This window comes from Mastacembelus armatus, chromosome 16, assembly GCF_900324485.2.
Source record: "Mastacembelus armatus chromosome 16, fMasArm1.2, whole genome shotgun sequence".
Classification (NCBI taxonomy): domain Eukaryota; kingdom Metazoa; phylum Chordata; class Actinopteri; order Synbranchiformes; family Mastacembelidae; genus Mastacembelus; species Mastacembelus armatus.
In genome coordinates, this window is record NC_046648.1 from 2,250,759 (window position 1) to 2,278,741 (window position 27,983).

General features: G+C 41.7%; 1 protein-coding gene across 1 annotated transcript; it reads left to right on the top strand.

Annotated features, from left to right (window-relative positions):
• Positions 1-27,756, top strand: lars2 (leucyl-tRNA synthetase 2, mitochondrial). Its single transcript, XM_026294098.1, has 21 exons — positions 1-134; positions 3,271-3,512; positions 4,595-4,726; positions 9,891-9,982; positions 10,068-10,128; positions 10,211-10,300; positions 10,543-10,686; positions 14,022-14,129; positions 15,465-15,624; positions 16,133-16,237; positions 16,684-16,799; positions 16,883-17,166; positions 20,384-20,482; positions 22,130-22,267; positions 22,358-22,461; positions 22,930-23,109; positions 23,343-23,512; positions 24,242-24,319; positions 24,427-24,538; positions 25,601-25,728; positions 27,397-27,756. Exons 2-21 carry the CDS (start codon positions 3,282-3,284, stop codon positions 27,574-27,576), a joined length of 2,712 nt encoding a protein of 903 aa, XP_026149883.1. The 5' UTR covers positions 1-134; positions 3,271-3,281; the 3' UTR covers positions 27,577-27,756.
• The last annotated feature ends 227 nt before the right edge of the window (positions 27,757-27,983 follow it).

A 27,983-nucleotide genomic window follows, 5' to 3' on the forward strand; every position in this document is an offset into this window, starting at 1 on the left:
TGGCGGCGCCTGTGGTGAAGTCGTGACCGAAGGATTTCAAGATTTAAAGCGAAATTAAAACCTCGATCAGCCACTTGTGTCATGGATTATTGGTTTTTATGTCCGCACGATCACAGCGAGCAGGAAATTACAGAGTAAGTACCATCAAACCGAAGAGATTTTCTATTCTACCTCCTGCCTCCCATCACCCTGAAGAACTCAGCAGGCAGGAGACACGAAATGAAATGATTCACACAGAGAACATGTAGGATTTAAACCGTGAGGTTTGAGGTTTGAGTCCTGTGTCCCGATTAGGACACTTTATAAACGTTGCTGCTCTGTTTGTTGTGGTGCAAACCCACGTGTTACCAAGTCAGACCGGTCCTGATCCTGGAGATTTGGGTTTTGGACTGTTCGTTGGACAAAACAACACATTCGTTATGTCACTGATCATGATTTTTATCATTTAGACCTCACAAAGAAGTTTAACATTAAACATGATAATGACCGAGGGCGGTTTATTAGCAGTGATCATGAACTTAGTGAGAAATGTAAGGGTGAAGCCATTTGGGGCAAAATATATTATATATATCAAACTATTCTGAGTACATATGTCAATAGATGGGCAGCACGGAGGTTTAGTGGTTAGCACTGTTGCCTCATAGGAAGAAGGTTCCTGGTTTGAAACCCATCAGGGGCCTTTCTGTGTGGAGTCTGCATGTTCTCCCTGTGCTTGTGTGGGTTTTCTCCAGGTACTCTGGTTTCCTCCCACAGTCCAAAAACATGTATGTCAGGTTGATTGGTGACTCTAAATTGCCCATAGGAGTGAGTGTGAGTGTGTGAGGTTGTTTGTCTCTATGTGGCCCTGTGATGGACTGGGGACCTGTCCAGGGTGGACCCCTGCCTTTCACCCAGAGAGAGCTGGGATAGGCTCCAGCTGATCCCTGGGACCCTGGTTAGGACTAAGGGGGTACAGATGATGGATGAATATGTCAAAAGGACATTTTTCAGGTGGCATCAGGTGCACCCAGTGAGCATTCAGGCTTTTTGCTTAGAAATTACTTTCAGCCATTTGTTGATTATCTAAATATTTTTTGTCACTCATCTTAGTAAGAAGTTTTAGTGTTATTTTATTCACAGTAAGTTTAAAACACAGGGCTATTTGTAATCTGGGTATTGTTACCAAGCAAAACGCTCAGTGAAGTATTATCTAAACCAAAATCCACGACTGTAGCTAGTCAAAGTATTTTTTACAGTACATTGGCGTCTCACTGTGATTTTGGTTAAAACAATAATTCAAAAACAGTCCATTTTTTTTGTACTGATACTAAAACCAAATCCTTTTTCTGAGTAAAATAATGATTTAAATCAGACTCGGACGGCACCAAGAGTCCGACCGATCATCTGAGCCAGCTGCTCCAGATGAAGCACTGCCTCTCTCTGCTCACACAGCACATGCAGCAGAGCCAGCAGGCTGTTTGCAGAAGTTTTCAGATGCCCAACCAGATGAGCCCAGTCACCATAGAAACATTTTCTTAGTCTCTCGCCTCGGCCCCCTCACCACACTGTCAGCCTCAGCCTGAGGGAGGAGCCTGGGCTGCTGTGATGCTTAGGCTATCCTCAGGGGAGTTTAATGAAAAACACATTTCCACAGGGAGGTGTATGGCCGAGAGGAGAGAGCACTTTTCACATTCATTTGCTTGACAACATTAAGTCTTAAAACAGCTCAGTAAATGCTTGAATGATGAATGATGTGACCTAGTTGCATTAGAATAACTCATTTCATTCAAAACTCTTATTTTCTTAAAGTCTGAACTCACAAATGAGGTGTTCTGTTAATATTTCCTCTAATTCAGGTAACGTGTCGTAATTCTTGTCTACCTGGTCTGTAGCTTTGTTTCAGTCTGGTGTCAGGGCGTTCAGAGCAGCTGTAAACGTCTCCCTGTCTGAGATCCAGATGCGTCATTGCTGTGAAAAAATTCTCCTGACAGGTCAGGTTAGCAGAGGTTGTCGTCCGCTGCCGATGAGCCAGAGACTGTGCAGATATCTTAGGTTACCTTGGAAACTGTGTGTGTGCGTGTGAGCGTGTGTGTGCATGCGTGTGTGTTTTGTGGAGATACATTTTTTTCCTTCCAAACGTGACTGTCTGACCCACTTCTAAGCCATAGTTAAGTGTCTATGCACAAGATAATTAATAAAATTAGTCTGCAATTAAATGTTGTACTGTTTTTGAGTTTTCTACTGTTTTTGAGTTTTCTACACTGCAATAGTTTGACTTTACCTTTTTTTACCTTATTACTAAATTTGAGACATTATGTGGAAGCGGGAACCTCCATCCAGAAGATATACGAGTAGCCAACATCCTGTGATGCCAGGAAAGATATGTAAAACTGCAGAGTAGATTCAGTGCAGATAAATGAGTGAATAATTGCAGATGAGTTGTCATTCTGACATCTCAGCGGGCAGGCGGTTTAATAAGCTCTTATCATGCTCAGTCATTGTGCGGTGATGTGGTGCAAAAAACGGCGACAGTGAAAGAGTAGTAGTGAAAAAAAAGCATGTGGAGAGCTGCAGAGCCAAGTAGATTGACATGTACTGATCAGCCCCATAGAGTCAGAAAATCTGAACCCAGATATAAAAACCAGTATATAAAACTGCTGTGGTTGATTCTAATCATCCCATAGATATCCATTTGTATGGATTAGGATGTTTTTAACGCCTACTATACTAAAGAGAGACATTATCTACCTGGTAGTGAGTGGTGCTGGTATATTGTGCATTCATGTGAGCTTTAATGTGTTGAAGTGTCTCATAGGATAGTGACGGTCAAATTGTGTCATTTAAAAACGCAACACCAGAGTTCACTGACATGTGGGAGAGCCGTTTTTCAGTATGATGAAATTAAATCTAACATATTTCAGTGTAATCGTATTATGACATTAAGATCAAAGTCTGATGTTTCAAACTAAATTATACTTAAGGACAAAATCAGAGTAGAATTATCTCATTTTTAATGTCATTACAGTCAAGTTTGTTCAGCACAGGATCCAAATTGAATTTTCAATGATATTAAAACACCAGAAATAGGAAGTGATCAAAGTTTTTTTTCTTTTTAACATGGGTAAAAATATATAAATGACTAATCAGCCAGTTATGGATTGAATGGATTGTTTTAGCCACATCATGCAGCTCTACAGTGAACTAAATCTAATGACTCCTGTGAAACTCTAGTGTTTGCAGCCTGTATCCTGTGCCCAGCCTGTTGTTTTACTATACCTAACTCTGTTTTAGGTGAGAGAACCATGCAGGGATCAGTAAGACAGCTGGCTTTGGCCCTGGATGCAGCCTGGTCTGGCCAAATCAGGGCTCCTCTCCTAAGTCCAGTACCACGCCTCCTGTCCCTCAGTGCCCGTACCCTGTTCAGTGAGACAGGAGTGTGGGAGAAGAATTATCGAACAGAGACCCGCCAGAGACTGGAAAAATGGTGGCACCCACGAATTATGGCAGAGTGGAGGAAAGATGCATTGGAGAAGGTAAGAAGGCCTTTTGCTACTGTATAGTCTTTATCTTGGTACCATCAGATTAATGAGATTTAATTGGTCAAGTTACTCTGTCGCCTTATATGTGCACCAGCATCCCAGTAATGATTAGGGCCATTCCTGTCAGGTGTTGCACATGGAAGCAGCAATAATGAAAGCATATAATAATATAAACAAAAAGGTCATCCCAAATTCCTAGAGCATTGGATAAACTCTTCAGGTGTCAAGTTTAACAGTTCAATACCAAATAAACTTCAATTTACACTGCAAAGAAATAGAAAAGGTGGAATCAGCGAGTGAGTACACAGATGTCATATGTAGTTTCAGTCTTTATATAGAATTTGTGGATAATAATGAAAAACATAGGAAATCAGCAGCCGTGTCTAATGCTGACAGTCAGTGTCAAATATATATATATATATATATATATATATATACACATTTAAAACACTTTCAGAGAAGAATAATTCAAGTCAGATTTATTTATATAGTCCACTATCAAAGTCCCTTTAATTCGGTGATAGGCCATTAAGCATCCCCTCAAATGAATCCCAGCTATTACAGGCCCTTGTAGCTCCTCTCAGGCTGGTTATATTGCCTAATGGTCTGACCGTGCGGATGTCTGGGACAGGCCGACAATGATTAAGTGCATTCATGACAGCCCTGGTCCTAATTAATTTACTGAAAAATTTATGACTCACGTTTCCTGTAATCATGTATAGCTGGATATAATCAGTACTTACTGCGTTGCCTTGGCAACAGTGTTGTGACTGTAAACCGTCCATAATCGGCGCCTGTGAGCGTTCAGATTCTGACACTATCATCAGACACTGTTAGAGGCTCATAAACTAATAGCCGGAGTCAGTTAATGCTGTTGCTGCGTAAGTGATGAGTTAATATTTCTGTCCTGATCTGTGTGTTTTGTGCAGGACTCATTCAAAAGAAACTCATTAATAATGCAGAGAAGAACTCACACGTTGTTTTTGTAGTCTCTCAGGATTAAAATCAAGTTTTATGATCTTTTCACTAGCCCTGAGCTGATCCTGCTAGCTTTTGACACTCTGTGCTTTTCCAAGGACGCCAAGAAGAAGAAGTTTTATGTCCTCTCCATGTTTCCATACCCGTCGGGGCGACTGCACATGGGCCACGTGCGAGTGTATACCATCAGTGACACCATCAGCCACTTCCAGAGAATGAGAGGCCATCAGGTATGAAACTACGACACTGATGACTCTTTCACTCTGTGACTCTTGACATATTCTTGTGAGCATAAAACCTCAAGAACAATACGGGGTGGAAAGTTCATAGATACACGAGTGTTACTCCATGTGTAGTAGAGGATTGTTTCTGTGTATTTTCAAGCTCTGAATATATTCACACAATGTATTAATGCAACACTTTAGGCTAACAAATTAATGGCTAATTCTTAATTGAGAGGAAACTTTCATTGCTTAGACATTGCATTTAAAGATTTCATGAGAAAGACAGAAGACTGCTGGCTGTGACATCCATAGATGGTAGTAGGTGTAAGAGTTTTTGATTGGATCCTATGTTGAATTCTTGCCCCCAAAATAAATTTCTCATTCTAAAAAACATAAAATTAAACCTTATTTAGGAGCAAGAACTTACATCTCTATTATACATCAGCACAGTCACATTGTCACAAGTATCCACTCAACTCCACTTCTCTCAATAGTTCACCAGCCCCTTAAGAGTGAACCAATTATGAGTATGAGCTTTCAACTTTTAATACAGGCCTGGCTTCGCTTTGTTGTCTGTTACCTGCCTCTCACTGTAAGTCTTTATTTTTTCCCATATACTTTTACATGTACTGACTTTTCTTTCCACAATTACAACGTATGTGTCGACCCCAGAGGCATTTTTGATGATTTTATTTTCATTTGGTGAACTACCATAATCCACCTTCCTGTCTTTTTTGATTTGATTCGGCTGTTCCCATCATGCTGGTAAACCAGTGTTTTGTACAGGACAGGCGGCTCAGTGTTAATAAAGCTCTCACAGTGCAGTATTGACAATATGATTGCTGCTATCTGCTTTCACACTCTGGGACTTTTTCTTTATTCCTGCTCGACATCACTCCACATCTACAACAATTTATTTAGAGTATCAGATGTGTTTACACGGCTGGACTCTGTTTACACTCATATCTACATCATATCTCTTTACTCATGTCTTGATTGCACAGTGTACATAATATTGATTATAATATTTGTATAAGTACCTCTAGTACCCTCTTGGCATCACCATCTTTAAATTACCAAGAAGCCTACACTCTCCTGGGAGCATGTGACTGGAGTTTTCTCTGTCCGTTGTACCGATACAACATACGTATGTATTTCATGTACATTCATTATCAATACCACTATCAAGGGCTGCAGCCAATCTGCAGGGTACACCCTGGACAGGTCTAATTGTTTTACTTATATTTGTTTTATTTTTCATGGAGTTAACATGCTATGTGTCTGTACGCCTCTTCTTCTGCTCCACTCACCCGTGTTGTCGTCTTACACTATGGTGTTGGATAAAAAAAACACAGAGTTTGGGTGTTTTTACAGAAATCGAATGATTTTGAGATTCTCAGTGAGCTAAGAAATGTTTCGGAGACCTTTTACCAATTAAACTGTTTCAAATTAACCACCATAATGATGCAGAAAAAACACTGGAGCTGTTTCATCTTTATTTTCTTGCTTCGTGATGTGGCATCATCCGGAAATAAGGTCAAGCTAAAATTAATGCTCTGGATTTTAAGCACTCTTCTTTCTTATTGACGCAACTCTGTGTCTAATAAAAGTCTTCAGTGCTCTGTTTGAGTTGGGTAAACTGGGGTGTAGATGAAGCTGTGACCAGTGTACAGTCACACACACACCTTCTGACATGACGGTGACAATGTTGAGTTATTTGCTTGGTCTTCACACCATCCATCCCTGTCTGTGCCCCGACAGAAAGTTTGCCTTTCTTTCTTTTTCCTCTCCGGGTGGATTTTACACTAGATGGTGTGTTTTTCTCCTTCACCTGCAGAGAAGAATCCCTCCTGCTTCTGTTGATCTCTCCCTGAACAGAAACATGGTTTCACATGACTGGCAATCGCACAGGAGGATCACTTTCTCTCAGCATCTGTCAGAAAGCGAACCTTGTTCCACTGGATGCACATAGTCTTCTCTATTCACTAGTTAATTAAGGAAGGTACATTCTGTTGATGGTCACACCCTAAAGCTATTTTCTGGATTTTAAGAAGTATTTCATGTGTGAAGCACATCATAATTTCTACTCCCATGAGTATCAAGACATAATGATTAAATCTCATCGCTGGCTTCTTTATTTGCAGAGTGTGATCACTGTAAAAATAGGAGATGGACAATTTTATATCCAAGAAGTATTTCAAAGGCATTATGTGTTCACTGCTCCCCTGGTCTAAAGGTTCTCCAATATTCTAGAAAGGCAATAAAATGAATCAAGTAGTACCTATGAAATACACTGACATTCAACTACACGGTTGATGGCCACGTCTGGCCCATGTATTTGAAACACAAGAACATGCATCACACTGTTCACAGTGATGAAAACTCAGACTTGGTAAATTTTGTGAGAAAGCACAGGCTAAATTCCAGTCGCTTTCATTTTATTTGGGAGCATTTATTTTCCCCCATATTTGACAAATTAAATGAATAGTTTAACATTTTGGGTAACGTGCTCAATTGGCTTTTCACCAAGCGTTAGATGAGAAGACTGACATATTCTCATATTTGTCCAGGAGCTGTGAATAGCAGGTGGTTAGCTCAACTTAAAGAAATGGGGAAACACTTAAGTTGTCACTATCCCAGGGTAACAAAATCCACCTACCAGCTAAAGTCCACCTCTGAATTTCACCAATTATATTCACTAACCTGAAAGTTACTGTGTCTGGACAAGAAATAGCCTGTTACACAATCTGTGTAATGTTTTATGCTTTAGAGTTTGTTTGGCTGTTATTTAATGAGACTCAGTGGTGCTGGTAGGTGGATTTTGTCACGTTTGATCAGTGCCAGTCCTGATGCAAAGCCAAGCTGAGATACATATTTACCTTTTGGACAAAAGAGTGGCATCAGTCTTATTACTCATCAAATGAATAACGTGTGTTTCCCAAAATGCTGTTTTTAAACCAAAAGGATGTGCATGGTCAGATGTCCACAGAGCTACAGCACAATTAGTTTTCATGATTTGATACTTGTAAACACATTGTGCAAAATTGTGAATTTTATGGAAGAGGTGAATTTGTTCCATTATAGATCGGCCCTGTATTTGTCCAGTGAACAAGACTAATGAGCTGGATATTGAAGCAGTTTTCAGTTTGTTAGAATCATTTACTGTGATGAAAAGAGACAAAGTGAGTTTTATTTTAAAGCTACTGCAGATGAACCGAAGCTTCTTGGATGAACTGTGTAGGTGGACACTTGCATGTGGCTTCACAGTCACAGAACCGGTCTCACAGCACTTGTCGTCAGCGTGAGGTGCAGAGATGTATCTGTCACTTGTTGTCACTGATTTGCTCCACATTACAGTGGACAGATTGTCAGAAAATCAGCCTCCACACACTCCTACATTTATCTTCCACTGCTTCTTGTCACTCATCGTCTGGGATGTACTTTAATTCTCCATGATAATAGGTTGGTGAAGAACTGGACTAGTCTTTGCACTTTGGATGGAACTGGAACTGATGTTATTGGCAGTGAAAAGATAATGTGCTTCTCTTGGCTCTTTGAACTTTGAGAATTGAGCTCACTAATGCAGCCTGTCAATCACAGCCAGTCCCAGTGACAGGGTCTCATAAATACTGTCTGACTTTAATGGAGTATTTACACTGAATAAACAACATAGTGGCATATCCGTCGTAATGAGGTGCTTTTTTTTCTGCTTTGTGATTTGCATAGCGTGTGCCTCGTGTTCCACGGGAGCGGTCACAGTGCTCTGCTGCTCTGAGCTCTCTTAGCCTAATACCATCCAGCACCCGGATTTATAAACGAGGCCCATGCTGTTACCAAGGATACCAATTCGCCTGAAACATCAGACCCGTTAGAGTCTCTACAATCATACCCTTCAGTCTTTTACTCCTTTTCACTCGGCTTGTCCTCTACTTTACTCACGCCTTCCACTCCTGTGCTTTCATCTCATCTTTCTCTCAGTGAGCAGCAAAAACACGGAAAAAGAGCTGAGCGACTGAGATGTCGTCTTGAGTCGACAATGATTGATGTGTCTCAAGGAGAGTGTGTGTTAGAAGAGAGCAATAAAATGAGTGGGGATGAGGAAACAAAGTAAAGAGGCAGTAGAGAACGCAGACAGGGAAAGTGGCAGTAGATTATAATATTGTTCAGGGTGGGAGAAAAACCTACAGAGTAATTTGCATGAAACTGGCTAATACAAAGCTGTCGGATCCTGACTTTGTTTTAAACTGAACCTTGCTTTGCATTTGCTTTTACATTGTATTGGAGCTGCAGTCAGTCTGCATGCATTAACCACGATGTGTCATGGAGAAGAGAGCACAGCGGGAACTTTTTATCATATGGGGATCAATGAACATCGCCAAACTCCACAGTATTTGGCTGAATAAATTATCACACATATGAGTATTTTTTTGCTGGTATTATTTGTATAATTCCTAAGCAAAGGCCACATTCTCAAAATGTCAACAATTTTCAAGTGTCTTTTAAAATTCCCCTGTCCACAAAAATGTGTTGCGCTTATTGTTACTTCACCTGGATGTTTTAAGCTTCACTGTGCAAAACAATGTGTGTTTTCACATTTATCTGCTGAAAAGGCAACAGCAGAACCTCTAGTCTGACTTTGGTTTGTGGTGTTTAATAGACTAAATCTTCACTTCAGAGGATCCAGAAGTACCGTTCTCTGTTATTCTTTCACGCATATCATATCATATCAGTGATTTGAGCGTATAAAGTTAATGTTTTTGAAACAGGAGCTTCGGTAATTGAATCAAGCAGCTGTGTCAAATTATGTAAGAAACAGTAGCTTCCAGCTGTTACTTCAACGTGTCAGACACATATTTAATGAACATTTACTGTGTGTAGATAACCATTTGTGAAGATTTGACATTGGCAGATGTGATGTCAAAATTCTGGTGCTATGATAATATATAGGTTAATTCATTCACTCGTTTCTGGCAGCTTAACACATCAAGTGTCGACTATAGACGCTGTGACAGGACAAACCTCAAACCATCTCAGGCTGAAAAACAAACAGCAGCAGAAACAAACTTTACATTTAACATCAGTGATGCTATGATTTAAAAAGACAGTGTTTTACCTGTTAGTGACCAGAGCAAAGAATGGACAGAAAGACAGCCTCTAACTGTATCCACAGGTGTTGAATCCAATGGGCTGGGATGCTTTTGGACTTCCAGCTGAGAACGCAGCCATTGAGAGAGGTCTTGACCCAGACGAGTGGACTAAAAGGTACATGAAATATCACATCTGTTCTTATGAGAACTCTATACATACCATAAATACATTACACTGTTGTTCTTCCTCTGCTCCTCAGTAACATAGTGTCTATGCGGGAGCAGCTAGACAGCCTTGGCCTTTGTTTCAACTGGGACCGGGTGAGTAGAGATTTGAACATCTTTTGTTTTCCCAGTACCCCTCATTTGTGCACTGCTGACCCAACTCTGCTTTCTCTGCCAGGAAGTGACCACTTGTCTTCCAGACTATTACAAGTGGACGCAGTATCTTTTTATCAAGCTCTTTGAAGCAGGGCTGGCATATCAGAAAGAGGTAAGATGACCGTTGATTGATTTAGGGTTGAGGTCACTGAAAAACTACAGAAATGATGGAGGCAGCAGCAAAAAGAATGAACTGCACATAAGAGAGCTTGATAGAAGCACTTTGATTATATTAAATCAAATGGGATGTCCTTGAAAGAAGCCTTTGGTCTGTCTATTAAATCCCAGCTACTTTCTAAGCTACTGTATTTATGTGCTCCTTTGTGTGTGTGTGTGTGTGTGTGTGTTATCCAGGCAGTGGTGAATTGGGACCCTGTTGATCAGACGGTGCTGGCTGATGAGCAGGTGGATGAAAATGGTCGCTCCTGGCGGTCCGGTGCTCTTGTTGAGCAGAAGATGCTCAAACAATGGTTCATCAAAACCACAAACTATGCTAAGGTACCGCTCTGTGTGTGTGTGTGTGTGTGTGTGTGTGTGTGTGTGTGTGTGTGTGTGTGTGTTAGTTAATGAGCCCTGTTTAAAGAGGCTTCAGATTCAGATTCCTTCACCTTTTATTGTGTTGGCGAATTCATTTAAAATTTAAAGTTTACAAACTCAAGCCCTGAAATCTTTCATTTACAAAAAGTATTCAGAGCCTCTTTGTTGTGGCACGGTACACTGCATCCCGTTTGCTTTTATTTTCCTTGAGCTGTGTCTAGAAGTTGAAGTGAATTGATTGGACCAGCACCAGTTTATATAAGGTCCCACAATTTACACTTCACATGAGGACAACAACTAAGCCATGAAGTCCACAGAACTATCTGTACACCTCTGATAAAAATGTGTTCCTGGGAGCTCAGTGGTGTCATGACTCTCTAACAGAAGAAGATGTTTCCTAGAGTTGGACGTCTGACCAAGATGAGCAGGTTTGGTCAGGGAGGTGACCAAGAGTTTGCCAAATGCCTTTCAAACCAATCTGAGAGAGGGAAAAGTGACTCTGTCTGTCCGATGAGACATCATCACCTGGCTGACACCGTAACTATTGTACAATGAAGCATAATGAGGGCAGAATTATGCAGTGAGAAAGGAAGAATAGCTAGAACTAAAGGGAAATATTAATGCAGCCAAATACGTAGAGAGCCTTGAAGAAAACGTGCTCTAGTGTGCACAGGACATGGGACCGGAACGATGGTTCAGTGGTTCAACACAACAATGACCTGATGCATAAAACGAAGACAACGTTGAAGTAATTTTGCTACAAGTCTCTGACTGATCTTTAGTATCCCAGATATGTTTTCCCTTTGTCGCTATATGAGTAAAGATTTATAGGCAAAAACAGACATTTTAAACATTTAAAATGAATCTAAGCACAATAAGGGGTAGAAAAACATACAGGGGTCTTAATGCTTTTTAAAGCAACTGTATGCATGTGTACGTGGCAAGTGGTTTCTCAGTGGTTGGCCAGAACCTTCAAACTGCCCAAAATGAGCCATGGACCCCTCTGATAACAATCATTGCTGCCACTTCAATAGCAGCAGCTGCAGCTCTGCCTTTCTGGTTCTGCAATCAGACCCCTGGAGACCATCATTTGTAGCCTGGCATCCTCCAGCGGCATAGCTGACTGATGAGAAGCTTCCACCTTTCCAGCGCTGAGGTGAACAGATCTGCTGCAGGGTGAAATTACCCCCTCTGGACCCATATAAATCACCCACAGAAAAGGCGGTTTATGCATTATACATGCAGCACATGTGTCTACGTCTTTATAAGTGTGGGCAAGCATGTGCAAAGTCACCCACACGCTGCACAGAGTGTGGAACACCATCAGTTTCAAATTCATCATTTATTCTTAAGTTAATCATTTTAAGTTGAGAATATTTGGGTGATATTGTGCCAATGTCATATTTCTTTTTCTAGAGCTGCAACAAAAGATGAATAAAGTTAAGTATTAATTTATCATTTTTTTATTAGTTTGGTCTGCAAACTTACAAAAGACAGTAAAAAAGGCTCATTGCAATTTTCTAAAGCATCTTGAAGTGTCTTGTTTTTTTAAGAAAAATATTCACTTTAGAATAATAAAACACATTTTTTATTTGTTTTTTGTTCATTTCTTTGGTAATTTTGTTTTTTAGATTTTTAAAAATGTATTTTGTCCACAATTAAATATCACCCAGTGCTGAAGTCGCCTATGCTGTGTCAGGGGTGTGAGTGGAGGTGTAAGCAGCCAACTGTGACAATGTGTTCCTGCATTTCTAATTTTCTCTTGACGAACAGTGAAGTGGGAAGGAAGGAAGAGGAAGGTGTTAAGGAAAAGAAGTGAGAAAAACAGATAGAGAGAAAGGAGGACCATATCAGACTGGAGCGTGCCACATTAAAAGCTCTGTAATTAGACTGAGGTTTCCTGTGTGCGCTGCTCACCGCCGCCTGTACATGTGCTCCAGTCTGATAGACAAATTTAACTTCAGACAGTATTTATTCAGCAGTTGTACTGAGCGAGTTTTCCTCATGAATCATAACCGTATTGTTCCTTCCAGGACACAGATGACTGCATCTTATTACTAAGATGGATGTTTTGATGTGGTGCATGCAGGGTGCTTGTTTATCACATGGCAGTAATAGAGTTTTCAATTTCATGCATAATCACACTTGTTGCATTCAGGCACACGTCACCTGCCTATTACACTGCACCAAAATCTAAATGATTCTCAACTATACAGCTCCATCATATTGTTCTACAACAATACAGCTCAAATGTCAGGTTTGTGTCATTTAGATACATTAGCCGCAAACAGCATGTGACTTAAAGTTCACGGTTCAAATCCCTGGACCTGCTTGGAAATACCTCTACTCACATGGCTGCATTGTGTAATATTTTTGTCAGAAGTACTCAACATCTCTTACACACACACACACACACACACACAGACACACACACACAAACACTATGCTCGGTCTTTGCTATATCATGCCTTTTCTGTCAAGCATTAGTTGCCATGGAGACTCCTGTCCTTTCTGTACCATTTTCAGTTACTTTTGTGCCAAACTATATTTTCTACACCAGGAACATAAAAATGTTTACTCCCCCGAACGTTAAAGCCATCATTAGTTAGCTTCATTGTTTCTGCATTGCTGGTAGCATATTTATTTTGCTGCGTCTCCTCCAACAGTGTCTCAGTCATGCTGACACACAATCACTGGGATTTATGTCTAAACCCATAGATGACACACTCTGCAGTCATTCTAGCGATGACTATGGCGAGTGCTTATGTTTGTATTGATAACGCCATGATGAGGTTCTGCATGCTGAGTGGCACTGTGTGGGGGATTGTGGGTAATAGATTGTGACAGACTGAAAAGGCTATGGAGAGTTTTAACATCTCTGGTCTCAGCCCAGCTGTGACTTTTTGGCCTCAGGCTCGTTGATATGCATAGCTTTTTTTTTTAAATCACGAATTATAACTGTTGTGTGTGTGACCGTACATGTATGTGTGAGTCTGTGCACACTTTATAGCCGATTACTTTATGATATTAAGGAAAGTAGGGCAAGTGTAGGTCAGGGATTTTCAAAAATCCCTCCCTCTCTGCAAAATGGGACCTGGTCTGCTCTGCTGCTTTGTCAAAATAAATTGGCTGAGCCCTGAAAGAGGCTAGACTTAGTTGGAGCCAGTTGCATTGTTCCAGACAGCCCATACTTATGGTGAGCTTGGTTGCCCCTTACAAAAATGATTTGTTTTCCACAGTAAAGTGGGAAAATCTAAACTACAAATTTCAAAACCATCTTTGTTTCCTTCCCTCAGCCTCTCCTGGATGCCCTGGCAGAACTTCCAGAGTGGTATGGGGTCAAAGGCATGCAGGCAAACTGGATTGGAGCGTGCACTGGCTGCTACTTTGATTTCAAACTCAAGGTGAATTTCCTGTTCCTTTCTCCTGTGCTCACCATTTATTCATTCGTCGTTGTTGCTTTCTTTCAATTTGTTTTCCACCATCTGTTTCCCTGTTGCTCCTGATTTTCAGCCTCTGTTTTTCATCTCTTCCTCCCCAAGCACTGATTGCTTGTGTTATTTTAAATTCTTGGATACTTTTGTTTATTCACGCATTTGTATTAAAAATCATGTACCAAGACATAAAAAGCTTTGCTTCGCTCTCCTCGTTCAGCAGGAACAGCCATCTGCAAGCAGCAATATACCCAAACATATGATGTTACAGATTAGTTTCTCTTCAGTTTTCAGTGAGCCGTATTTACAATTTTCCACAACTGTTGTTTCAAGCTGAGTGATTGCAAACAGCCTGCTGGGAGCCACAAACACTCTTTTTAACCCACTCTCTTTAACAAAGAATATGAAAAAATGTTACTCAAGTTCAAAAATTCTTGATATTGTGGAGAAAAGATGGTTAGACGATGTGAGAGTGTGTTTGTGTTTTTGCATCCCGCTCTGTGTGAATGGGAGGGGGTTTCTCTGGCTGAATGCATAATTAAAGTTAAAATCAGTGGTTGTTATGTTAATTGGATGGCTGCTTCTCTTATTACAGCATCGCATGTTGTCACAAGAATTATATCAACACAGGCCTGAAGATCTGATGAATATCCCCTTTATTATAGCCCATACAGTAATTACCCACCCTAACACCAACACATATTCACTAGTATTCACATGATTCTCTGTATATTCACTGGGGCTGCTATGTTAATCATTTATTCAATTAAATTTCAAAAATGATGTCAAATGCCTTTTGCTACAGCTTTGACTTCAGCTCTGGTGTCAGCTCTGTTAAGAGAACTTTGTCATAATAAGACACATTCATGGTCCCCTGAAGGGAACAGGGAGCCATGAATGTGTCGTGGCAGTTTTTTCCAAAATTCACTCAAAACCACAAATGTGAACCTCGTCCAACGTTTAAAGTCAGAATATCACCAAACACTAAAAAGTATTATTCCTTAACACAGTGTTCCTGGCAAACATAAACAACAACAACATAAACCTAATTAATGATGACATTCTTATAACACTAATCAGCTTTAACTCATCAGCTTCTGTGTCTGTTTTAGGAAATACAATTTCATAAAATAAAAACTTCCTGTTTAATCTATTACACGTTCGTGGTAGCCATGATAATTTGAACCAAACCACTGTGTGGCGGCATGAGGAGACAGATGGCCTTCCTCATTAACTCAGCTCCACTCTAGCTGTTGACACATGAACACGGGGACGTTCCCACATGATTCTTCCATTATCTCCCAGGTGAACGGGGAGGACACGGGGGAGAGTCTGTCAGCCTACAGCTTCCACCCAGAGACGGTGTTTGGAGCAGCGTACCTGGCCATCCTTCCCTCCCACAGGCTGCTGCACGGTAGCAGCTCTGTCCGCTCTGTCCTGCAGAAAGCCTTTCAGCCGGGCAGAGGTGAGCGTCTCTCTGCGTCCTTGCTTCTTTTGATTGAAGCCACATTTAGATTTTTTTCTTATCAGCAACAAGATTGATTTCTTTTTCAGGGTGAGACTGCTCATCTCTCTGCTACTGCACACTGCCAGAAATTGAAAAGAGGTTTACAAAGGTTTTGGTCCTTGGCATATTGTGTGTGTTCTATATTGAGCAGTGGCTATTTAACAAAAGTGGGAGAATGGTGAAAAAAAAAAAACATCCTCAACGGCAGAAGAAATAAATAAATGTGTGTTTAAAGATTTGTGCTCTACTTTTCTGCATATATTCTATATCACCAATATGAATCTATGCTTGGCACTTAAATGTGTTTGACTATTATCCTCTCATGGTATGGATGTAGCTGCACTTTCCTGTGTGCATTAATTGGGATTCCCTTGAGATTTTTTCTGTCTTGGGAGAATGATGGTCGATAATGACCTACCAGGTGAAGCAACCCTCCTGCTCATACCTTCTGCCTTCTGCTCTCTAGACTGTCTGACAGAGGTCAGCGCTTGCAACCTGTTCACCGGCCACGAGATTCCCCTGGTCATCTCACGCAAGGACTCTTTCGATGGCTATTTGGACACTGTGATTGGTGAGTTGTTTATGTCTGTATGTGTGTGGGTTTTAATTAGCAGGTATTCATCTCTATGTGTTTTTGAGCTATATAGAGAAATTAAATGTCTAAATGTGTAAAATACTTAACCTCATGATGAAGTCAATTGATTAACCCACGAAAGATGAAAGACAGAGATGTTTTAAGAAAAGATTTGATGGTGCCAGGCATCTCTAGCACTTTGAAAATTCACCTTTTGCAGAATATTCCTTACAGTTATTATGTGGGTATTTGTCTCTCGTGGTGTTGAGCGGGTTCCCAACGGACTGTTAATAATTAGTTGCATCATAACATGCATGACATCACAACAGGGAGAGTTTTATTTTTAGTGTCTCGGTAGATTGTTTTGTGTGTTTAAATTTCCATATGTGTGATTTCTTTATTTAAATCGTGTTACATATTCATGCTGCACCCTTCTCTGTTAGGCAGCCCAGACTGTAGTGAGGAGGATCTGTCTGTGGCCAGGGCTCTAAATCTGAGTTGGACTACGGTGTTAAATAGCCATGAAGACGGGACGCAAACTTTAATCAACTCTGAGGAAGTACGCGTTGTTGATGACCACGACTAATTTTTACATGTCTGATTTCTGTAGAAAATGAAAATCTTTTGTTCTCCTTTCTGTAGTTCTCTGGCCTCACCCGAGAGCAGGCATTTGACTCCATTACCCAGAAAGCCCAAGAGAAGAAAGTTGGTGGTTACCTTACCAGCTCCAAACTCAGGGACTGGTTAATATCAAGACAACGGTACTGGGGCACACCCATCCCTGTGGTGCACTGTGGGTCTTGTGGTCCAGTTGGGGTGCCTGTGGAGGAGTTACCAGTTACTCTGCCCAAGCTGCCGTCGCTCACAGGAAAGGGAGCATCACCTCTGGAGGCTGCTCATGACTGGGTGAACTGCAAATGTCCCAGGTGAGAACACTTTAATGCATTAGCTCATTTGTGTGTTTTTATTCAAGTTGGAGATCACCTTGGCTCAAAGTCGCTAAACTCTGAGGTAATGAACTGGGGTAGAAGATTTAGCTTGTGATGCTTCATACAGTTAATAAATAATGGTTAAAGTAAGACATTATTTGCAGCTATGGCTTTCTGTCTGTATCGTGTTTCTTTTAGGGATAGAATCCATCTGCTTGTCACCCTCTGCAGCTCTAAACGTTTCTAAGTTAAACACTGACGTATGAATTAAATCGAAATTCATTAGACAGAAAGGTAAAAGAAAGAGCCTGACATTTTCAAAACTAGGATTATTTGTTTTCTCACTGAGGCCCAATATGCATTTGAAGGGTTGTTAGATGACTAAAATAGAATGGTAATACAAAAGTACATTCATTTCATTTGTCCTCAGTGTCTTGGTTTTGCCTTAATTCAAATGAAACTTAAGTTAGAAAAGCTCTTTGGTGGCTCATAAACATATGCAACTTAAAGACATTTCTTATTTTCATGAGCCAGCACTATTGGAAACGACGTTTCACAGGAATTTAAAACACTGTTGTCTAATTTTAAATATTTACATTTTCACAAATAAGATGCTAAAAGCATTTGAATAATATTGCCTAAGTGAAATCCCTTAATAATTTAATTCACTCATATGCACGAAGACGTTGCACCATTTGCACAGTGAGCAGACCACACCTCTGAAGGTCTCCTGAGCAAGTCATGGAGTCACCACCATCGTGTGAAGCACTGTAGGCAAACCAGCAGCCTCACACGGCCGTGTGGTGTTGGAAACGGGAAGCAGACTGGGCGGAGGATGTGGTATTTCTCTTTGCCACAGCATAAGCGATTGGGCAAATGATGCTGTCCATTATGGTGTTTGTGGAGTGAGAATTGAATTATGTGTAATCCAGTAACAGCCTCTCCTCCGTGCTTGTGTATTTCCTCAGGAGACCAGCACCAGCAAAAATGAGCTGGCTGTCAGGGAGATTGAGAGGACTGACAACTTTACAAGAACAGAGAGCACTGAGAATTGTGTGATTAACACGTTCATCTGATGCAGTTATGTAATGAGTGGCATCTATGGCAGGAGCAGCATGAGATGATGATGGAGGTTACATAAACCAGCTGTGCCTCTAGAGATACATTCACATACTGAACATGCACATGCACATTTACCTTTTGTGCTGAGGTGTAATCACACACACACACACACACACACACACACACACACACACACACACAGCAGCCAGTCATCTTAGTGATTGTGTTTGAAGATGCAGAATACACACTCAGCCAGCGTCTCCAGAGTCCCTCACCGACATGGGAATTCCTCTCTGAATGCGACTAATCACCGTCGTGGCACCATGTTGATTAAAACAGTGGCTTACTCAGTCGCAGATGGCACAAGTCATCAGATTGTGTTCACTCACTTCCACAGAGCTACTATAGTTCCTTCTATCAGCTGTGATTGATGGCTGTAATCGCGGTGAGGCTGTTATCGCCCCTCTTCCCGTCTCCCCTCTGTTGTTAAGTGTCTGTGGAAATTTGTTCTCTTCACTCATTGACTATGTCCAATTAAAGTCTGAGTGGAACACAGACGAGCAGGATGATGAGAGATGGGCGGCAGAAATGGAGTTTTATCTGTCCTTGAGGAAGTCATTTCCTGTATGCTCATCTCATCTCTGACCCTCTGCAGCACTGTAAATTGGCCTGCCAACTGAACCCTGCTTCGGCTTTGCCTGGGAAAGAAGGTGTGCACGTGTGTGTGTGTGTGTGTGCGTGTGTGTGTGCGCGCATGCGCACGTGCGCGTGCGTGTGTGTGTTGTTCCATGAAATCAGATGTAAAAACAGAAACCAGCTAGTTAGCACAGCACACACACACATTTGCAGGCAATCAGGCAGACACACAGCAGATGGAGGGCTATTTTCCAGGAGAAGAGAGCCTTCATGGAGCAGGCAGCTGCCTCTCTTGCCTCATCTGTTTGAGAGCCTTTTGGCTCTTTCTGGCACATCCTGCAATTGCAGTCACAAACATGCGCACAGGTTGCTTCAGATTTAGTTACATAGCTTTGTTGCTAAAGCCGGACCATGTCCACAGACAGTACGTGTCTAATTTGATACTCAGAAGTTTAATTGTAGTCCGTACCTGCAGTCTGTCAAATAATCACAATCTGACCTCTGATTATCTGGTCTGATAGAGGGGTCAAAATAAGATAAGAAAAACTTTATTCGTCCACAAAGGGAAATTCAGTAAATATCTTATTTGCTCAAGCAGAATGTGTCTGAATTGTATCCCTCTATTGGGTGAAGTTTCTATTTTTTGATTCTTTTCCTCATTAAATTCCTGGGTTTTCATCAAATGAACTCACCTGGCTTCCAAATATTAACCCTGCTACACCTTAACATTGTTGCTAGGCAACCTCCAGCTCTCACCTTATCATCACAGCCTTATTGTCGACCGATATGTTAGGTGGTCAAGGAGTTTTCCCTCTTGATTTGTGTGTGTGTGTGTGTTAGACGGTGTGAGATTAATACATTTGAGAGAACAGTCTTTCTGTAAGTGACAGACATGGAGAACAGTGATGTCCCATAAGGTCCAGGAAACACTACCTGCTCTGTCGTGCACGCCGCAGCAGAGCTCAGAGCTGCTTCAGTGTTTATCTTTCTGAGACACCGATTTTAACTCTGTTGAGACTCATTATGAAGTAAAAGACAGACACTGTGACTGTTCCATTAAATACTTCAAATATTAAAAAAGGTGTTTTTTCCCATGTCTTTGTATTTGTCCTTTCTTCGTAAGTGAGAGTGATGTTGGCAGATTCGCATCCCGTATCCGAGTGCTGTTTGGCTTGGATAGAACGGGCCACGAGGTGGCATTTCCAACACAAACACATGATCATGTGTTCAGTCTGCCAGTTCATTCCCTGTTAGCACAGCCTGTTAGTCAGGGCACATGAACAGAGCTCTGGTGCCAGTCTGGCTTCAGCTATGCTTCCCTACAGGGACATGACCCTCCACAGCCAGATGGAGCAAGCTTTATGCTCGCACACATACATAAATCACATCATTTGCAATTTCTCTAAGCATACAAACAGGGATTGTTCATTTGTTCACTTTCTAAATTGTCAGCCCAATATTGATTTTTGAACTGTCTCTGCCAACTCTATCTGTCTCTGTCTCTCTCTCCTGTTAGATGTAAGGGCCCAGCGAGGAGGGAGACTGACACCATGGACACATTTGTGGACTCAGCCTGGTATTACTTTAGATACACAGACCCTCATAACCCAGATAGGTATGAACAGCTTCCTCTTGAGACTTTTCTTCTCTGATTTCCACCCATTCATGACTCAGGGAGGCCACCGAATGCAAGTTTATGTATTTTCTTTAGCTCTCATGTCTTTTTTCCCAACACTGATGGATTTTAGCACAGGTCGTATTTATACCCTTTGTGTGAATGTAATTGAAATGAAAAGAACAGAAAGTTGCACAAGGTTCTCCATCAGTGGGTGGATAAGATACTAAAAAAATACATTTTTCCTGCTGTAATATCTGCCACGTAAAAATAAACTTGATTTTCTTTCTCTCTTGTCCTGCACACACACTGCACTTCCACACACACACTTCAGGTTTCTATAGGCATGGAAAATTATATGCAAAGTTATAGTCAAATGCATGATTATGCTCACTATAGGATGAACCACTCTCTCTCACTTACCTGATTCAAGCATGTGTTTAACTGCCTGTGTACAATCTCTCACACATGCACACACACACACACACACACACACACACTTGCCTGGAAGTTGCATTCCCTGCCAATAGAGATTAAGGAGCCATGGCTGTCACCTGCTGGGATGGTGGTGATATCCTGAGTTTAACAAAAGAGATTAATTTCCCAATGCCCTGACCCAGCTGTAAAGCTGCTTTAAAAGGAAGAGGGACTGCTCTCCCCATCACTTTTCAAAGAGGGACAGATTATGGCACAACAGAAAAAGCAATTACACTATTTGTGCATTTCAGTTGGCTTGCTGAGCCTTATGTGCACAAAGGGAATTGAAAATAGAAAGGAAGAGATGCTGAAAGTACCCAGGAAAGGGAAGGAAATGGAAACGGGGCGTGTGTGCTTATGTATTAGAGTTCCCTGGGCTGAGGCCAAAAAACAGGCTTAATTATTTTCAGCCTCGTAAGTTCGTTACTTTTCTCCCTTCAATTATCCGGAGCGACCATAAGCCAGAAAGGGGAGAGAGGTGTGGAGGAGAGTAATAACTGGTGTGAAAGGTGACACACTGAGATAGCAATCTGCCACAAAAACATCATCGCTGTAGGAGAAATCCCTGCCCCCGCTGACCCTCATGTCGGTCAGACTAACCACATGCTGCTGCTGCCCTGTTGAAATCTAAAGAAACGGATCATCTCAAATACATTTTGGTTTAACTGTTAACAAGAAAGGCTGGTTATGGAGGAAGTCTTCAGAGCTGAATACTCATTATGTTTATTTTCTGTGAATGTGAAGAGAGTTGAGGCTTCAGGATGCTTCAGTGAGTTTCATCCCAGGATCCTTGTGTGTCAGATTGAGCCTGCCCCCTAGAGGAAGTCTGTGTACATATCTTAAAGAACACATAACCTCTGTCATCTGACAAAATGCTTTCATAGATCATTGTATAACAATAATAAGCGTTATTCATGAAACACTGTTCTAAACACAGGCACAAACTGCTTCACTTGGGACAGACCATATTAAACATTTCAGCCCTGCATAAATTCAGACAAATAAAAGTTCAGGTAATGAAATAGAAATGAAATAGTTTCCCATAGTAACACATGCATCTCACATTTTTATTATTGCTTTTTAACTCAGCACTGTTCTTGAAAACTAAGACTGGGCTCATGAATTCAGTCAGACGTTCACAGCCTCCTTAAAACTGCTCTTCCTCTCTAGACCCTTTGAGCGCCACCTAGCAGATCACTGGCTGCCTGTGGATGTCTACATCGGAGGGAAGGAGCACGCTGTCATGCACCTGTACTACGCCCGGTTCCTCTGTCACTTCTGCAGGGACCAAGGCCTTGTGGCTCACAGGTACAGTACACAGTGCTTTGTCTACTCTTGCTGTGTGAATCTGCATTTCACCTGTGTATGTTAATGAATGAATGAATTTTGATCTTTCAGGGAGCCTTTTTGGAAGCTGCTGGTCCAAGGTCTGATCAAGGGCCAGACTTTCAAATTGGCAAACAGTGGCCAATACCTTAAGAGAGAAGAAATCGACTTCACAGGTATTCATGACCTGAAACGGCCTGTTTTTTCTAGTGTGACATATCTGCAGCAGAAGTGAGAAGAGCAGTCCCTGTCTGGTTTGCACTCCCAGATGAATGACATATTCACCCTCTACTCTGGAGTCAAATCAGAAGAAATTATTTAAAGGTTACCCAGAGGTCTCTTACATTTGGCTTCTTACAGAGAAAAGGAAAGCCTCCTGATCTTGGTACTATCTAGGCCTTTACATATTTTTATTTTATATGCAGCAGATCCATATTTTGTTTTTACTAGATGATGAGAATTTACTAGCAAATGAGAAGCAATAAACTTAATATTTTACTAATTACATATGAATTAAAATAGGGTTACAATGGAATTTACAAATAAATAATTTCAGTTCTGCCTAAAAGCAAAGAGTTGAGTACCAGAGTGGGGAAATTTGACCAGTTATCTCTGATGTCTGACTCCCACCTCCCTCCCTCTAGGTAAGGAGCCAGTGGCACTGGGTGGTGGTCGTGTTGAGGTGACATGGGAAAAGATGAGCAAGTCTAAACACAACGGTCTGGACCCCCAAGAGGTGGTGCAACAATACGGCGTGGACACAGTTCGGCTCTACACCCTTTACGCCGCACCGCCTGAACAGGACATCCTCTGGAATGTCAAGAGTGAGCAGAGACGCTTCTACAAAATGACACAGATGCTTTGAGTTTTTCATAAGTACAATAAATCAACAGTTGGGATTGTTGATTTTGTGTTATTAAGCATTGGATTCATGCTACATTTAGTTTCCTCCAAGAGCCTGGTATTCAAATGAAGGAAATCTAATTCTTAAAAGGTGTTTGATTCCCACATTATGTCAAAATCTACCTTTTTTTCTGCATGTGTCTGTGTTCATCAGCGGATGCCCTTCCTGGGGTTCTGCGATGGCAGTCTCGTCTGTGGCAGCTGGTAACCAAGCTAAGGGGGGCTCGGCAACTCGGGGACTTCCCAAACCCATCCCTGCTGAAGAAGAAGGAGTTGGAAGAGACTAAAAAGATCTGGATTAACAAGAACTACACAATTCAGGAGGTACAATAGCAACTCTACAGGCTCAGACTGGCTGTGACTTTTTGTAAATAAACTTAAAAAAATACAGTTTTGACCAGCAGAGGTCATTAATGGGCCTGTTGTCAATATATCAAGTTTAAACGCTCTTCAAGTTCTACCTATCTGTGGTTGTTTTTAATGTGCAGTGTTGAACAATTCATTTCCTTTATCCACTGCAGTAGACTGTACTGGTTAGATGTCTTTTCTGAGTGGTGAGGTATTGTGTGGTATGGTGCATGGTACAACAGTACATAGACTGAGCTCCATTCTTTCTATCCAGTCCTTGAATATCCATTGCAACCTGAAACCTCCAGAGTAAAGACCCAGAAAAGAAGGGGATGGAAATTGATTTTAAATCCACTCTGTCTCCCTTCACACTTTATAAATAGCCTCCTTTTGCTGCCACGTTTGATTCTCTCTCCACACTGAGGAGCCAGTGCTTTTAAAGGACCTCAGGCTGTTTGCCATAAGCCCCCAAAGCCAAGACTGTTCTTTGATCTGTCCCCCAGAAAAGCCTTGGTTCCTGACCTCCTTCTCCCTATGGCCCTTCCCAAATGTGTTCCTCTTCCCAGAAAGCAAAGCAGGGGAATGCTGACATGATAGGGAAACATGGTGATGGGGGCAGGTGCTGTCATTGTTTCATTGTTTTCTAGTGATTCTTCAGGGGCAGACTCGTACAGTTCCATGACGTGCTTGTGTTGGTTTTTGCAGGTGACATCTCACTTTACAGAGGACTTCCTTTTCAATGCAGCCATTTCTCGTCTGATGGGACTTACCAATACACTGACTGTGAGTGTGCCCTCCTGTTCCTAGAAATAGAGATGTCACATTTATTACTGAACACATTGGAAATGACATTTTTAACACTGTGTGTGTGTGTGTGTGTGTGTGTTCAGAGTGCCACAGTCAGAGTGGTGCAGCACAGTGTGGAGTTTGAAGAGGCTCTGGCTGCACTGGTTATGATGACAGCACCTATGGCTCCTTATCTGGCTTCTGAACTATGGGCAGGTTAGTGACACAAAACACTTTTACAAATGCTAAAATACCCATTCATTCACATGCAATTTTAGAAACATCATTGGCAAGAGGAAAAGTTGTCTGTGTAGAAATGACACTAAATGTCCAAATATCAATTGTTAATTTATATGCTTTGATTTGGCATTTGGCTTTATGTAGTTATTTTAGATTAAAATTTCAATTGGATCACCTCCATGTGGAAGTAGACTGGCACAGTGATAAAAGTATGGAAGGTCTGTGGCAATATTTCAAATGTCTGTCAGAGGAAGTTGCCACAGATTAATGTAATGATGTTGCAGCTTATCCAATGCCAAACACACAGCAGTAAACAAATCTAAATGATGTTACCTAAAATATATTCACTGTCCATCAAATGAAACTGAAAGCAGTATGAAGTGCTCTCCACTTAGTCTAGAAAACAAACAATAGAAAGGAAGATCTAGCGTCACTTTTTGTGCCTGGCGTGGAAGCGTGCCCCTTGCACTAGCCTGGAGGACATCCCCTTATTGTCGATGACACACGTACACAAGCTTTCTGCACACAGCTGAGAGAAGAGAGGTTCCGGAATAACATGTTGTCCAGCTGATAGCAAGAGTCAGGAAAACCTGACGGATCATCACTGGGAGGAGGAAAAGATATGTTTGTGTAGCTTGAGTTTTTTATCTTATTTTTTTTTTGGTTGTGGTTGTATGTAGTTTTAAAGTGGTTTTGTAAACAGAACATACAAGTGAGGGGTGTGACCTCTTCTTCACTCACGTTGCACGTTTTACTCTTGCACTTTGTAATTTTACATACACACAGCAGGATAGAGGAAGTTCACATCCTTCCCTTGTGGCTCCAGTGCATTGCACACTTGGTGGTTTAACTGAGAGTCAGGACGGGGGGTGGTGGGATAGCTGGAACGTCGTTTTGCAAGATATTTTTGCTGTAAGGGAAACCATAGTCAGTGAAAAGCATCAGAAAAGGTGTAATGGCTAGTTGATAGTCTCAGCATATGAGACCTTAACCTTAAGTGTCATAGCCAGTCTGACTCCCTTCTGTGTTTCCTGCCAGGCCTTTGCCATGTGAAAAACCCCCTCAGCTCTCTCCTCCAGCGGAGAGGAAATGTCATGCAGCAGTCCTGGCCGGCCGTGGACCCTGAGTACCTGGAGGTCCCTGACTTTGTGGAGATGTCTGTGCTGGTAGGATCACATTGACACACACTCTCTGAAATGAACAGACATAAACTGAGTACGTGATGTAGCTTTTTCTTTTGTTTTGTAGAGGTTTGAAGAAATAGATCCTCAAAAAACAAAGCTATGATTTTTCTTCATTGCAAAGGTCCATTGCTCATTATGTACACATAAGTTTATTAATAGCTTATACGCACAGACATGTGCTCTTGCATCTGTTAACATTTTCACTCAACTCATAAAGTTGTAGGTCCACGATTACATTCATAGGCTGCAATTTTAAAAACAGCCTATAATTAGCTGGTATGTAGGCATTTACATGTGTGTCTGTTCGCCTGTTTCCGTGTGTGCTGTAAAATTGGTGTGCTTTAACCTAAATAGACAAGTGGGTCAATAATGAAATGCCAGGAGCAGCGCCACGGTGTTATTCCTGACTCACTCTTCTTCATGTCTTGTGCCTTCTCTTCTGCCCGTGAGTTCAATCAGACGACGAGTGAAGGCCCACGGTTCAGCGTCGTCATTAACGGGAATGAGAGCGTGTGTGTATTGTGTGCCTGTGTGTGCTTTCAAATGCGTACAGACAATCAAAGTGAGTATCTACTGTATTTATAGTGGGAATATTCAGAAAACCAACCGTAATCAGACCCAAGCCTCCACGTTATCGCCAGCACATACAAGTTCCCAAACACACACTTGAACACACGTGTGTCAGTCTTTACACTGTGCTGAACATCGTCTCTTTTAATAGATAAAAGCTTCACCTGCTTTAATCTCAGAGTTTTCTCCCCAGCAGGTCCCATCCCCTGAGAGAGCCCTCTAATCCCCTCTTGCACACATATACAGTATACACACGTGATGGTTGATGACAGCAAACCCAGTTAGCTGACTCATGGCACCACTCTGTGGTTGGACCAGAGACAAAAGAAAGACAACACAGAAATGACAGAAATCTGGACTGTGGTGCCTGAGGACCAGTTTAGGGTCCTCACAGGTCTAGAAAGGCAATCAGTACGTGTATACAGCTTTGCTGTCATCAGGTCCCTTCATATTTGTTGTGTCTGTGGTTGAAAGAGCGTTCTCTTTCACACATTTTCATTCCTGCATCTCTGTGTACTTTCTGCTCATCACTCATACATTAATTCTGTGCATCCCATCTTCAGATAACATGCACATCCTGTGATACATGTAGCTCCCAGTGCTGGTGATGAGGATGCTGGTTTTATTTCAGAATGAGCTCTCTGTTGTGGGCTTTCTCAGCCCTGTGGAGGCAACCTCAATCCATCTGTCCTCTAATCATGCATTTGGGTTTCTCCCAGGATAGAGGCAGAGGCTGCGTGGCCTCAGACACACACGCAGACATTCACATAAACACACACACACACACACCATTAATTTTCAACCACTTCCAGAGACATGATCACATTCACCGTGTGCACACATACACTTGATTCTAAACATACAAGGCCTGAGAGCCTTTCCCATAATTACCTCTAACTATGTGTTTGAAAGGGTTCACTGTGTTTGTAGAAGGAGAGGCGGAGTCTCTTATTTTAGGACTTTATCCTAGGAGGGAAGAGTTTGTGTACAGGCAGGGCAGAATTTTTGTCAGATGGAGTCTTGGGAAACATTGGCATAGTAAATTTGCTCATCTGTTTATATCTTAATTCTCACCCTCAGATAAACAACCAACCCAGTGGGACAGTGACGGTGCCACTGCAAGTGTCCAAAGATACAGAGAAGGTGCAGCAGCTGGTCCTGGAGAGTCCGCTTGGACAGAAGCTCTTCAGCGAGCGCAGCATCAAGCGAGCTATCCTGTCACCCAGAACTGCCCTCATCAATTTCCTCACTGAAGAGTGACGTTTGGGCGTTCACCATATTTTTGCAACTAGTAGAAGGTTGTGAAATCCTGTCAGTCAGTGGTTCGCACAGAGAGGCAGACTGAAGAGGTGGACCTTATTGACAGATTTTCAATGTAAATGTGTCTAAAGAGATTTTATTTATATTTCATTGTTTTTAATTAAAAAAACTCAAGCTATAGTGGGGTTCCTCCTTTCTTCTTCTTTCAAATCATCCCCCCATTAATTAGACCCTTTTGTCACCACTTTAGACTCCAGTCATCCAGTCACAATCCCCCCCACATACACACACACTTCCCCCCTACTCCCGTAACACCACTTTCATTATCACACCCAGACCCACAACTTCACACCTTGGGTCTGCCATATGCCTGTCTGCTTGGTGCCTCAGCTGAGTCACACACTCAT

Excerpts from the sequence above, each read along its gene's own strand:
- lars2 (XM_026294098.1), top strand. The coding sequence starts at position 3,282 with ATGCAGGGATCAGTAAGACAGCTGGCTTTGGCCCTGGATGCAGCCTGG. Across the intron at positions 17,167-20,383 it reads GTGAACTGCAAATGTCCCAG|ATGTAAGGGCCCAGCGAGGA; the intron begins GTGAGAACACTT and ends CTCTCCTGTTAG. Across the intron at positions 23,513-24,241 it reads AGAACTACACAATTCAGGAG|GTGACATCTCACTTTACAGA; the intron begins GTACAATAGCAA and ends TGGTTTTTGCAG.